Raw genomic sequence first — 14,286 nt, 5'->3', positions numbered from 1 at the left:
CCGCCACATTCCTGACAGAATACTTGCAAAGTCTCCATGAAAACAGTGTCCTTATACGGGATGTGCTTGCTGATTGTGCTCAAATCAACATCAGGTGTTTCCCATCACGACTGGGTCCCAAGAGCATGCACAATGCGCTCCGAAGGATCCTTGAATATACAGTGGTGCTTGAAAGTTTGCGAACCCTTTAGAATTATCAATATTTCTGCATAAATATGACCTAAAACATCATCGGATTTTCACACAAGTCCTAAAAGTAGATAAAGAGAACCCAGTTAAACAAATGAGGCAAAAATATTATAATTGGTCATTTATTTATTGAGGAAAATGATCTAATATTACAGATCTGTGAGTGTCAAAAGTATGTGAACCTCTAGGATTAGCAGTTAATTTGAAGGTGAAATTAGAGTCAGGGCGGCACGGTGGTGTAGTGGTTAGCGCTGTCACCTCACAGCAAGAAGGTCCTGGGTTCGAGCCCCGGGGCCGGCGAGGGCCTTTCTGTGTGGAGTTTGCATGTTCTCCCCGTGTCCGCGTGGGTTTCCTCCGGGTGCTCCGGTTTCCCCCACAGTCCAAAGACATGCAGGTTAGGTTAACTGGTGACCCTAAATTGACCGTAGGTGTGAATGTGAGTGTGAATGGTTGTCTGTGTCTATGTGTCGGCCCTGTGATGACCTGCCAACTTGTCCAGGGTGTACCCCGCCTTTCGCCCATAGTCAGCTGGGATAGGCTCCAGCTTGCCTGCGACCCTGTAGAAGGATAAAGCGGCTAGAGATAATGAGATGAGATGAGAAATTGGAATCAGGTGTTTTCAATCAATGGGATGACAATCAGGTGTGAGTGGGCACCCTGTTTTATTTAAAGAACAGGGCTCTATCAAAGTCTGATCTTCACAACACGTTTGTGGAAGTGTATCATGGCACGAACAAAGGAGATTTCTGAGGACCTCAGAAAAAGCATTGTTGATGCTCATCAGGCTGGAAAAGGTTACAAAACCATCTCTAAAGAGTTTGGACTCCACCAATCAACAGTCAGACAGATTGTGTACAAATGGAGGAAATTCAAGACCATTATTGCCCTCCCCAGGAGTGGTTGACCAACAAAGATCACTCCAAGAGCAAGACGTGTAATAGTCGGCGAGGTCACAAAGGACCCCAGGGTAATTCTAAGCAACTGAAGGCCTCTCTCACATTGGCTAATGTTAACGTTCATGAGTCCACCATCAGGAGAACACTGAACAACAATGGTGTGCATGGCAGGGTTGCAAGGAGAAAGCCACTGCTCTCCAAAAAGAACATTGCTGTTCATCTGCAGCTTGTTAAAGATCATGTGGACAAGCCACAAGGCTATTGGAAAAATGTTTTGTGTACTGATGAGACCAAAAAAAGAACTTTTTGGTTTAAATGAGAAGCATTATGTTTGGAGAAAGGAAAACACTGCATTCCAGCATAAGAACCTTATCCCATCTGTGAAACATGGTGGTGGTAGTCTTATGGTTTGGGGCTTTTTTGCTGCATCTGGGCCAGGACGGCTTGCCATCATTGATGGAGCAATAAATTCTGAATTATACCAGCGAATTCTAAAGGAAAATGTCAGGACATCCGTCCATGAACTGAATCTCAAGAGAAGGTGGGTCATGCAGCAAGACAATGACCCTAAGCACACAAGTCATTCTACCAAAAATGGTTAAAGAAGAATAAAGTTAATGTTTTGCAATGGCCAAGTCAAAGTCCTGACCTTAATCCAATCGAAATGTTGTGGAAGGACCTGAAGCGAGCAGTTCATGTGAGGAAACCCACCAGCATCCCAGAGTTGAAGCTGTTCTGTACGGAGGAATGGGCTAAAATTCCTCCAAGCCGGTGTGCAGGACTGATCAACAGTTACCAGAAACGTTTAGTTGCAGTTATTGCTGCACAAGGGGGTCACACCAGATACTGAAAGCAAAGGTTCACATACTTTTGTCACTCACAGATATGTAATATTGGATCATTTTCCTCAATAAATAAATGACCAAGTATAATATTTTGTATCATTTGTTTAACTGGGTTCTCTTTATCTACTTTTAGGATTTGTGTGAAAATCTGATGATGTTTGAGGTCAAATTTATATAGAAATATAGAAAATTCTAAAGGGTTCACAAACTTTCAAGCACCACTGTAAATGCAATTTTTAAGTCTCAGGGAAGGTCAGGCTATGCTGATCCGCTGTGTTGATGAGGCTCCCATGAGCATCGAGGAAATGGATTCAAGACAAATACATCTCAAGAGGCTTGGTGAAGGTTCCCCAAGCTTCAGGAAGTATTCCTAAACCCATCTGTGAGAATTTGCTGCTTAGTTTGCTGACGAAAGCATCACCAACATGCCTGCATTGAAAATTTTCACAACGTTAATGACCACTTACGAGGCAGAGACGCACCAAAAAAAAACAACAACTCATGAAGCTCAGAGAACAATCGCTGTGCATCACACGATTGGTGGAGATGCTGCAAATTTTTCATTGTCAAGTATTCACAAACCCATCACGAGCCATAGTGTAACCAGGCAGGCGTGACAAATAACAATTTTCTGATTTGAGAAATACATTACTGCTTGAAAACATACCCCCCCCCCCCCCCCCAAAAAAAAAAAAAAAGCTGGGACAAAGTACAAATTGTAAATAAAAACGGAATGCAATGATGTGGAAGTTTCAAAATTCCATATTTTATTCAGAATAGAACATAGATGACATATCAAATGTTTAAACAGAGAAAATATATCATTTAAAGAGAATAATTAGGTGATTTTAAATTTCAAGACAACACCACATCTCAAAAAAGTTGGGACAAGGCCATGTTTACCACTGTGAGACATCCCCTTTTCTCTTTACAACAGTCTGTAAACATCTGGGGACTGAGGAGACAAGTTGCTCAAGTTTAGGGATAGGAATGTTAACCCATTCTTGTCTAATGTAGGATTCTAGTTGCTCAACTGTCTTAGGTCTTTTTTGTTGTATCTTCCATTTTATGATGCACCAAATGTTTTCTATGAGTGAAAGATCTGGACTGCAGGCTGGCCAGTTCAGTACCCGGACCCTTCTTCTATGCAGCCATGATGCTGTAATTGATGCAGTATGTGGTTTGGCATTGTCATGTTGGAAAATGCAAGGTCTTCCCTGAAAGAGACGTCATCTGGATGGGAGCATATGTTGCTCTAGAACCTGGATATACCTTTCAGCATTGATGGTGTCTTTCCAGATGTGTAAGCTGCCCATGCCACACGCACTAATGCAACCCCATACCATCAGCGATGCAGGCTTCTAAACTGAGCGCTGATAACAACTTGGGTCGTTCTTCTCCTCTTTAGTCCGAATGACACGGCGTCCCTGATTTCCATAAAGAACTTCACATTTTGATTCGTCTGACCACAGAACAGTTTTCCACTTTGCCACAGTCCATTTTAAATGAGCCTTGGCCCAGAGAAGACGTCTGCGCTTCTGGATCGTGTTTAGATACGGCTTCTTCTTTGAACTATAGAGTTTTATCTGGCAATGGCAGATGGCACGGTGAATTGTGTTCACAGATAATGTTCTCTGGAAATATTCCTGAGCCCATTTTGTGATTTCCAATACAGAAGCATGCCTGTATGTGATGCAGTGCCGTCTAAGGGCCCGAAGATCATGGCCACCCAGTATGGTTTTCCAGCCTTGACCCTTATGCACAAAGATTCTTCCAGATTCTCTGAATCTTTTGATGATATTATGCACTGTAGATGATGATATGTTCAAACTCTTTGCAATTTTACACTGTCGAACTCCTTTCTGATATTGCTCCACTATTTGTCGGCGCAGAATTAGGGGGATTGGTGATCCTCTTCCCATCTTTACTTCTGAGAGCCGCTGCCACTCCAAGATGCTCTTTTTATACCCAGTCATGTTAAGGAGGTTTTTGACCCACGTGACCAAGTCATGTGAGGCTGCCATTTTGGACGTCACGGCTCGAATCAGTTTGAATGCGAGGAAGGTGACAAATGAAAAACATAAAAGAAAAAGGAGCGAGATGCAGAAAACACCTTCACTATCCAGCGACGTAGGGCATTTACAGGGCGAGCAGAGGGAGAGGTATTTGCAAAAATTGAGGTTAGCAGGCTTAGAGAACGACGTTTACCTGCTTCCACCAGGATTGTTCACTGACAGCTAAGGTTTGTTCACATTTTCATTTACTTTCGGTCCTCAGGATAAACAAAATGTTTTTAAATGTCATTGAAATAACTTCTTAGTCTGTTGAGACATGGCCCGTTATAAGTTTTTCCTTTACTGTATTCACTAGTTTACTGAGCTAGCGCGCTCCGGGGCAGGCTGGCGCTAGCTAGCGCGCTCCGGGCCAGCCTGCCCCGGAGCGTGCTAGCTAGCGCCAGCCTGCCCCGGAGCGTGCTAGCTAGCGCCAGCCTGCCCCGGAGCGTGCTAGCTCAGTAAACTAGTAAATACAGTAAAGAAAAAACTTGAGACTGAAAGGTTTTAACAGTCATCCAAATGACTGAACGTAAATGTTGCTACAGTAACATACTAGGTACTATGTTGACATTAGCTAGCTTGACGTTCAAAATGGCGGACACCGGGGCGTCACGTGACCCTGTGATGTCAGGTGAAAAACCTCAATTGCCAATTGACCTAATGAGTTGCAATTTGGTCCTCCAGCTGTTCCTTTTTTGTACCTTTAACTTTTCCAGCCTCTTATTGCCCCTGTCCCAACTTTTTTGAGATGTGTTGTTGTCATGAAATTTCAAATGAGCCAATATTTGGCGTGAAATTTCAAAATGTCTCACTTTCGACATTTGATATGTTGTCTATGTTCTATTGTGAATACAATATCAGTTTTTGAGATTTGTAAATTATTGCATTCTGTTTTTATTTACAATTTGTACTTTGTCCCAACTTTTTTGGAATCGGGGTTGTAGTTATCTTGCTAACTCAGTCATGTTAGATGGAAAGTAGAAAGGTTTTTCAGACGCTTCCACATGGTGTCAAGTTCAAGAGTTGAATAAACTATGTTCTACAAATTACTATTTGTTGTATAATTTGTGAATTAATTAAAATATTTTCCCCAAGGGCATAGGAGTAGGGTTAAAAAACAAACAAAAATAAAACCCTACCAGTATAGACCAACTATCCACTTTGTCTATTTCAAATTGTGTCCGTTGTATAGATGGTTTGGCTTCCCCAATTTTTCCATTACTGAATAGACAAAGAGCTGATTTATATTGGCCAGTTCCTTTCTTTCTTTTTTTTAGCTTTATTATGTTTGAGCTCAGCTCTACAGTGAAAAGAAATCATCCAAAGAAGATAGCTTATCACTTAAACCTTCAAGAACATCTCTTTAAAGGGGCTGGAGATTTGCTCTCAGTGTGCAGTATCAGGCAAAAGTTTGGACAAACCTTCGAATTCAGTGTTTTTTCTTTATTCATTAGTTGAGCGGTTCTTGATAGAACATGGATTACTACAGTTGTGGAAGAAGAAGAAGAACTTTATTCATCACACGCTTGTGAAATTCATCTCTGCATTTAACCCATCTGAAGCAGTAAACACACACATGCACAATGAGTGCACACACATACCCAGAGCAGTGGGCAGCCATGCTACAGCGCCCGGGGAGCAGTTGGGAGTTAGGTGCCTCACTCAAGGGCACCCCAGCCCAAGGCCATCCCATATTAACCTAACCACATGTCTTTGGACTGTAGGGGAAACCGGAGCACCTGGAAGAAACCCACGCAGACACGGGGAGAACATGCAAACTCCACACAGAAAGGCCCTCGCCGGCTGCTGGGCTCGAACCCAGAATCTTCTTGCTGTGAGGCGACTGTGCTAACCACTACACCACCGTGTCACCATAGAATAGGGCTATTTACTGTATGTTTATTATTTACTATTTACTGTCAGATCTCAAACGCATATTAGCAAGGAATTGCACTAATTAACTTTTGACAAGGCACGCCTGTTAATTGAAAAGCATTCCAGGTGACGACCTCATGAAGCTGGTTAAGATAATGCCAGTAGTGTGCAAAGCGCCATGAAGGTAAACGCTGGCTACGTTGAAGAATCTAAAATATGAAACACTTTTTTGTTGACTACATAATTCCAGATATGTTCCAGATGCTATTTCATAGTTTTGAAGTCTTCAGTGTTGTTCTACAATGTAGAAAATTGTCCAAAAGAGGAAAAACCTATGAATTATCAACTTGCCATATGGGCTTTCATTTGGCACCATGATCTTTGGCCTTGAGTGAACTTGAAAGGTCAGACTGAACGTCATGGGTTTTCAAAGGGCTATAACTTTAAAATGGTTCATGATAGCCAGATGTTTACCACTATCAACATATAAGAAGTGCCATATGGGCTTTCAGTTGCCGCCATGACCTTTGATCTTGAATGACTTTGAAAGGTCAAGCTCAAGGTCATGGATTTTCATAGGACTGTAACCTGACAGCTGATGACTGATTAATATTACCATTATCAACTTACAGTATAGGTATAAAATAAGTACTGCCGGGCGAGGTTTGTTTTGCCTGGCAACACTTGTTGCGTTGTTTTTCTAGTTGTGTTTTTTTCAGCTTTTCATGTTTCCTTGAATTTCATAGAGAAAAGTTTTTTGTGACAGATCTACAGATGTGATAAAAAGCGAAATTACCTGTATGCACACTTTGGTCCCTAAATGTGAATCGATTGTGTGTTTCTTTGTGTTCCTGTAGAAATGCATGAAGTTTAACGTGGAGTCACCTATCTGGCTGTCGAAACAGCGCATCCTTTGTGCGTTGAACCAGAGCCTGAAAGACGTGCTGAACTACGGCCTGTTTCAGCCTGCATACAACGGCAAAGCGGGCAAGTTCCTGGACGAACAGCGCACTCTGAAGGAGTATCCACTTCCCACTGTCACTCCCATACCATACCTCGAGGTAAGAGCAAAAATGCACACACACACATGCAAACAAGTGAGTGATGCTATTAAACATTTCTTTTGTGGTTGCGTCTGACAGCAAGACAGAAAACACTCACCAGAGCCAAAATCTGTGTAGTGCTCTAGTGCACAAGCTCTATTAATTTGTAATGGCATCTCCTTTCTCCGTTGCCCTCCCTCTGCTCGAGCATTTGGGGAATACCATTATCATTTCACCTGATTTATGACTTTAATTAAGAAGGGAAGAGAAAGAGAGAGATGCACAAGACTGCAAGGGCTGCAGCTTTCTGCTCCTTTCATGTGAGATCAAAACTAAATAGACGCTAATTTTTTTTAGTGCAGTGCAGCTCATTTTAATTGGCAAATTTATTCAAAGCATAAATTCAAAATTCAGCCACTTATGATTATAAATGTACTCAATGACCTACCAAACATGATCAAAATGCCATGCGTTTGGTCATAACTGTGTGTGAAGGTGTGCAGTTCATGTGAGTGGGGCACAGCTGGACACTTTACCATCAATAGAAAGCTGGTTCTCTGGTTATTGCTCCATCATGCCATGCAGACAGATTTATTGACACATCAGTAGGTCTGTAGATCTACCACAGGAGTCTCTGACCGATTGCGCTTCCCTACAGGTTCAGATTCAGGCGTCTTGAGTGAAGAGATAGATTTGAAGATGGATAGATGGTTAGATAAACTGGATGGGTAGCTGCAGCTCACTGGGAGGGAAAGAAGAGTTGTTGGGCTAGACAAATAAATTGACCAAAAGCTTTCATAGACCTTTTCCGCCATCAGGAGGCCAGTGCCTAATCTTAAAACCTTTTGCAAATCTGGTATTGGATGACTGAATCCCTGTAAAGCTTTCGAACCCAAGAAGCACTACAAGTATTAATGTCATCACTGTAAATCGTTGTAATGATTTCAGAGAAGAACACATTCACACTTTGTGCAATTTTACCTGTTCGGACAGTGTTACAGAATGATGTGTGTGTTCTGGGGGGAGGAGGGAGACACACCTTCCGTGTTAGATAAAGAAAAACGACCTGCGTTAGCTCTGGATAATGGGTTTGCCTGTGATTACCATATCAGTCTGTGATCTGAGGCCTGGATGATGACAGTGATTTACAGAATGTCCTAAATCATTTACATCCAGCTGCTTCTGGCTCTCAAAGCCACATGGAGGTTAAATCCATGATTTATTTCTCATTTGATGAATGTCAGGGGGTTTTTTTGGGAGCATGTATGCATCATATGCATGTATGAATAATCTATGAATAATACAATATTGGGTAAAGCTTGTTTAAGCTTTATCCTCACCAATCACAAGGCTGATGTGACTTTAATCTAAACTATGCATTCAAATATGAACCGTCTGTTTGGGTTGAATAAAATTAAACAAGTCAAGATTAATCCTCAGGAAAGTCGCCTTTTGTAACAACTGTGCTATTTCGCATTTTACTTCAAGCCCAGATTTCCCATCTGATGGTCTTGAACAGAAAGATTTTCAGCCATTTTGCTTGATGTTTAATATAGCAATCAGATTTTGGAATTTGTATTTAATATTTTACATTGCTTGGAACCTAATAGCTTCTTAATTCAGGGTAAGAACTTTCCTGAAAGGGTACAGAAATATGTAATCATGAGTACACACGATCAAATACTTGAAGTGTCATTTACGGTATAACCATTTGTAAAAGCTAGACGGCCTTTCGATTTCATAAAAATCAGTGAAATTTAGTTCCCTCTGAAATTTGGTCATTGTGATATACGTTTATTTCTGTGGGAGGAAACCCACGCAGAGAACATGCAAACTCCACACAGAAAGGCCCTCGCCGGCCACGAACCCAGAACCTTCTTACTGTGAGGCGACAGCGCTAACCACTACACCACCGTGCTGCCCTGGCTGGGAAGTTATTGAATTTAATTTGAGGGGATTCTCGAGCAAATAATGTGCATGAAATCGCTCGCTTTGTGCAGTCAAGCAGACAGAGCAAGTCCGTGTGCACATGCGCAGGTTTACCTCCTTCATTTTCTTTTGGGTTTTACGGCAGCTGGCATCCACAGTGTTGCATTACTGCCATCTACAGGTTTACCTTTGACGGTGCACTCACAGTTCCATCATTCTGTCGCTAAACGAACAGCTGATCACACCGAGGTGCTCGCTGACCGCTGATATTTATTAGTTTGGTCCTGCGTTTCTTTTCCTTCATATATAACATAACGTCTTTTCTTCTCACTTTCCGTTACTGTAGTCGGACTTTCACATTTCATTCACACACGTCCTCCATTTTTCTCTCCTGTTTCAAAATTGTATCCCACAATGCCTTGCGCGAACAGGGAAAGCCCACCACATGATGCAGGACGTAGTATCTTGAATTGGGTCATGGTGAAGCAGGAAAAAATAGCGGAGAATTTAGGGCCATGTGGACATAAATTCATTAATTGTTCAATTAAAAAATCTCATCTCATCTCATTATCTCTAGCCGCTTTATCTTGTTCTACAGGGTCGCAGGCAAGCTGGAGCCTATCCCAGCTGACTACTGGTGAAAGGCGGGGTACACCCTGGACAAGTCGCCAGGTCATCACAGGGCTGACACATAGACACAGACAACCATTCACACTCACATTCACACCTACGGTCAATTTAGAGTCACCAGTTAACCTAACCTGCATGTCTTTGGACTGTGGGGGAAACCGGAGCACCCGGAGGAAACCCACGCGGACACGGGGAGAACATGCAAACTCCGCACAGAAAGGCCCTCGCCAGCCACGGGGCTCGAACCCGGACCTTCTTGCTGTGAGGCGACAGCGCTAACCACTACACCACCGTGCCGCCCTCAATTAAAAAATTGGAAGTCTGTGATTTGACTTCCATAGCTTTCAGTCCACTAAACAAAAATATTTGGCTGTCAGGGAAAATTCTTTTTATGACCTACACTTGAAAAATCTGAAAGGCGGTCTAGCTTTATTGTTTAAATCATGAATATTCAAAATTTGACAATTAATCTTTCAAGTCTCTTGCATACCAAGTCAGAATTTAAAGACAAAATATTCACATAAAATCATGCAGGTCATTAAATACACATCTCTTTAGTCGTTATACAGATTCAGTACAATTAAAAAATTTTCAGATCCGTCTTATCTGAAATTTCGCAGGTGAATATGATTACCTGACCAATCAAATGAGGCTTCCACTGGTTCCAATAGCTTGACAAGCAATAGCTGGCAAAATCTTGTTGAACAACATCCCATGAAACGAGAACGAAATAAAATGCAGAATATTTTTAAATTCACATCGGATACATCACGTGTGCACTTCCGTATGCTAAAATTTCTCACACTTGTTTTTCCCATTTTTGTGTCATATCCGGTGTGTAAAGGCCTTAACTAATGATTTATTCATATCTATTAGTAATGTTTTAATTAAGTAAATTAAATTGTAACTAAAATTATTGACTTGTTAGAATATTCAAATAATTAAATTCAGTTCAGCTCAATTTTATTTGTATAGCACTTTTAACAACAGACATTGTCACAAAGCAGCTTTACAGAAATATATAAATTCTGAATATAAATTGTAAACATATGAATTTATCCCTAATTATCAGTAATGGCGCTGAAAACCTGAGTTCCGAGCAGCCTCCAAACATGGCCGCTCCGGACTACACTTCCCAAGCGCCACAGCGCCCCTCGTCACCAGAATTCTAACCTCAATACCTGTCTCTAATTTGCCAGCAATCACCTTCCCTATATAAGCTCAGTTCTCACACTCTGACTGGGTGAAGTATTGTTCTGTGTCCCTGTGGCTAACTTTACCAAGCCGTTTGACTATCTGCCTGACTTCCCGTTATTGAACTCTGTTTATGTTTATTTCCGACTTTGTTCTCTCACCTGATCTCTGATATTCTGTTCGCCGATCGACTGACCCTTGCTCGTCCCTGACTATGTCTCCAGTCTCCCAATTTGGCTTTGTTTACAGTTTGCGACGCACCCGCTCTCCCCTGCATTTGCATCAATAAATGCCTGCACCCTGACACTAATGAGCAAGTCTGAGGTGACTTTGATGACGAAAAACTCCCTGAAACGACAAGAGAAAGAAACCTTGAGAGGAATCAGACTCATAGAATTTGTTAAATATTTCAATCTCAAAAGCACTTAAAATGCCAATCACTATTTTCTACCACTATTATACTGGTTTACCTCTGTCCGTCCAGATCTCCCTATTTTCGTCCTTCCAAAATACCCTTTGTCTCAGCAACCACAAATCATAGCGACTTGGTACCAAACTTCAGCTTGGGGTTCTATACCGTGTGTACCGTTTCCAGGTCTGTCCCACATCGACTTCCTGTTTACCGACTGAATGTATTTACGAAACATATAGCGTGGATTTACAAAATTTTCATAACACTTTTCTCAGCAACTGCAAATCATAACTGCTTGATATTTGGTACTGAACTTCAGCTTGAGGTTCTATACCATATGTCCCGTTTTCAGGTCTGTCCCCCATCGACTTCCTGTTTACCGACTGAATGTATTTACGAAACATATAGCGTGGATTTTAACACTATTTCAAGAAGCAAAATGCTATTTCAAAATGACAGTTTACCAGGATCTCATCTCATTATCTCTAGCCGCTTTATCCTTCTACAGGGTCGCAGGCAAGCTGGAGCCTATCCCAGCTGACTACGGGCGAAAGGCGGGGTACACCCTGGACAAGTCGCCAGGTCATCACAGGGCTGACACATAGACACAGACAACCATTCACACTCACGGTCAATTTAGAGTCACCAGTCAACCTAACCTGCATGTCTTTGGACTGTGGGGGAAACCGGAGCACCCGGAGGAAATCCACGCGGACACGGGGAGAACATGCAAACTCCACACAGAAAGGCCCTCACCGGCCCCGGGGCTCGAACCCGGACCTTCTTGCTGTGAGGCGACAGCGCTAACCACTACACCACCGTGCCGCCCAGTTTACCAGGATGCTATTTGAAATCCCTGAGGAGAACACGACTCTTTACTTATTTGTTTCAGGGTTAATTATTTGTTGGAGTCAAAATTCATTATAAGTTTCCTATTCCTTTGGTTGCTTGCATTCTGATATAAGTGAGAGCGGGGGGATACGAAAGTGAGAAGTAGCTCACAGATGATCTTGTTTTTGGGGGTTTGTTTTCGAGGAGAGTTTTTATTTCATCCTCGGTTGGTTCAGCAACACGCTCTGCCATTTTGTTTTTCTCTACTCATGGTATATGAGCTGATAGCCTAGTAGTAGAGTAGCCAATCAGAGCGTGCGATTGCTCATATCCAGTGAATGTGGATAGAATAATTCAGAATTGATGATGCTAATATTAAAGTCAACTGTACAAGGCTATATTGGAAATTGTTAAAATAAATAAAAATTATTTTGCATTAATGGGCCATTAACTCACCCTAAACTGGGCATCGCTTTGCATGAAGTGTTGAGGTATGTGCAAAACTGTTTTTAATCCCACTCCTGCTCATTCCTGAAGGAATTCCTCCTGCAGTTATTTTTATTCTCCTTTAAAGCTTAATAAAATCCTTGCACTGTAGCAGAATGGATTCCCTTCTGACCAGCACTGTGTAAAAGAGCACTCTTGGTGCACATCACTATCCATTCACACTCAGGTAGTTTAGAGTCACATGTCTGATCAATGAGGATGATCCAGATTTGTTTCTAGATGGTATTAAGCACGGAGTTGAACGTGGCGGAGAAACCTTTCAGACGTAGCTGTAGACGTGGTATCCTCCATCCATCATTAAGCTATAAGAAGCTTCTGTGTCCTGCCACAGCCTTTGTTTGAGAATCAATTATGACAGCTGAGCCACCAGCTTGTCCACACCAAGTGTGTTTTATGTATTATTGTGCACATTTATTATGCAGATTTCACGTGTAGACTCATCTGTGTTGGTACACGACATTATAGAGACTAAACTTTTGTTCCAACACATAAGGATTCGGACTTACCCGAACAGAGCTCAAGAAATTTGAATGTAAGAAATGCTTTTGGCAAGAATTGCTTGAGCTCTGTTCGGGTAAGTCCAAGTCCTTATGTGTTGGAACAAAAGTTTAGTCTGTATACAGATTTATTTACTTTCATCATTAACCATGTAGCCTGAAACATCCCTGAAGCTGGAAATGTAATTTGTAGCCTGTGAATGGTTGGTAACTGAAGTGCAGTTTGATGCTTCTTTTACGTCACACAATTAAAAAAAAGTGTTTACCTGCAACTATTATCGCTTCAACAATGGAAAAGATGACTATTCAGCTACAGTGGTGCTTGAAAGTTTGTGAACCCTTTAGAATGTTCTATATTTCTGCATAAATATGAACTCAAACATCATCAGATTTTCACACAGGTCCTAAAAGTAGATAAAGAGAACCCAGTTAAACAAATGAGACAAAAATATTATACTTGGTCATTTATTTACTGAGGAAAATGATCCAATATTACATATCTGTGAGTGGCAAAAGTATGTGAACCTTTGCTTTCAGTATATGGTGTGACCCCCTTGTGCAGCAATAACTGCAACTAAACGTTTGCGGTAACTGTTGATCAGTCCTGCACACCGGCTTGGAGGAATTTTAGCCCATTCCTCCGTACAGAACAGCTTCAACTCTGGGATGTTGGTGGGTTTCCTCACATGAACTGCTCGCTTCAGGTCCTTCCACAACATTCCGATTGGATTAAGGTCAGGACTTTGACTTGGCCATTCCAAAACATTAACTTTATTCTTCTTTAACCATTCTTTGGTAGAACGACTTGTGTGCTTAGGGTCATTGTCTTGCTGCATGACCCACCTTCTCTTGAGATTCAGTTCATGGACAGATGTCCTGACATTTTCCTTTAGAATTCGCTGGTATAATTCAGAATTCATTGTTCCATCAATGATGGCAAGCCGTTCTGGCCCAGATGCAGCAAAACGGGCCCAAACCATGATGCTACCACCACCATGTTTCACAGATGGGATAAGGTTCTTATGCTGGAATGCAGTGTTTTCCTTTCTCCAAACATAAGGCTTCTCATTTAAACCAGAAAGTTCTATTTTGGTCTCATCCATCCACAAAACATTTTTCCAATAGCCTTCTGGCTTGTCCACGTGATCTTTAGCAAACTGCAGATGAACAGCAATGTTCTTTTTGGAGAGCAGTGGCTTTCTCCTTGCAACCCTGCCATGCACACCATTGTTGTTCAGTGTTCTCCTGATGGTGGACTCATGAACATTAACATTAGCCAATGTGAGAGAGGCCTTCAGTTGCTTAGAAGTTACCCTGGGGTCCTTTGTGATCTCGCCGACTACAACATGCCTTGCTCTTGGAGTGATCTTTGTTGGTCAACCAC

At 41.9% G+C, this 14,286-nt stretch overlaps 1 protein-coding gene across 1 annotated transcript in view; it reads left to right on the top strand.

The window, feature by feature from the left end:
• shank3a (SH3 and multiple ankyrin repeat domains 3a) overlaps window positions 1–14,286 on the top strand; it is a 520,369-nt gene that overhangs the window by 95,740 nt on the left and 410,343 nt on the right. Inside the window, exon 2 of the mRNA XM_060923596.1 lies at window positions 6,717–6,920. Coding sequence (XP_060779579.1) covers window positions 6,717–6,920 — 204 coding nt within the window. The remainder of the gene's footprint in view (window positions 1–6,716; window positions 6,921–14,286) is intronic.

Source organism: Neoarius graeffei, chromosome 6 (genome assembly GCF_027579695.1).
Source record: "Neoarius graeffei isolate fNeoGra1 chromosome 6, fNeoGra1.pri, whole genome shotgun sequence".
NCBI classification, from domain to species: domain Eukaryota; kingdom Metazoa; phylum Chordata; class Actinopteri; order Siluriformes; family Ariidae; genus Neoarius; species Neoarius graeffei.
Note: the sequence above shows the minus strand (reverse complement) of the source record. Positions and strands in the feature narration are given on the sequence as shown.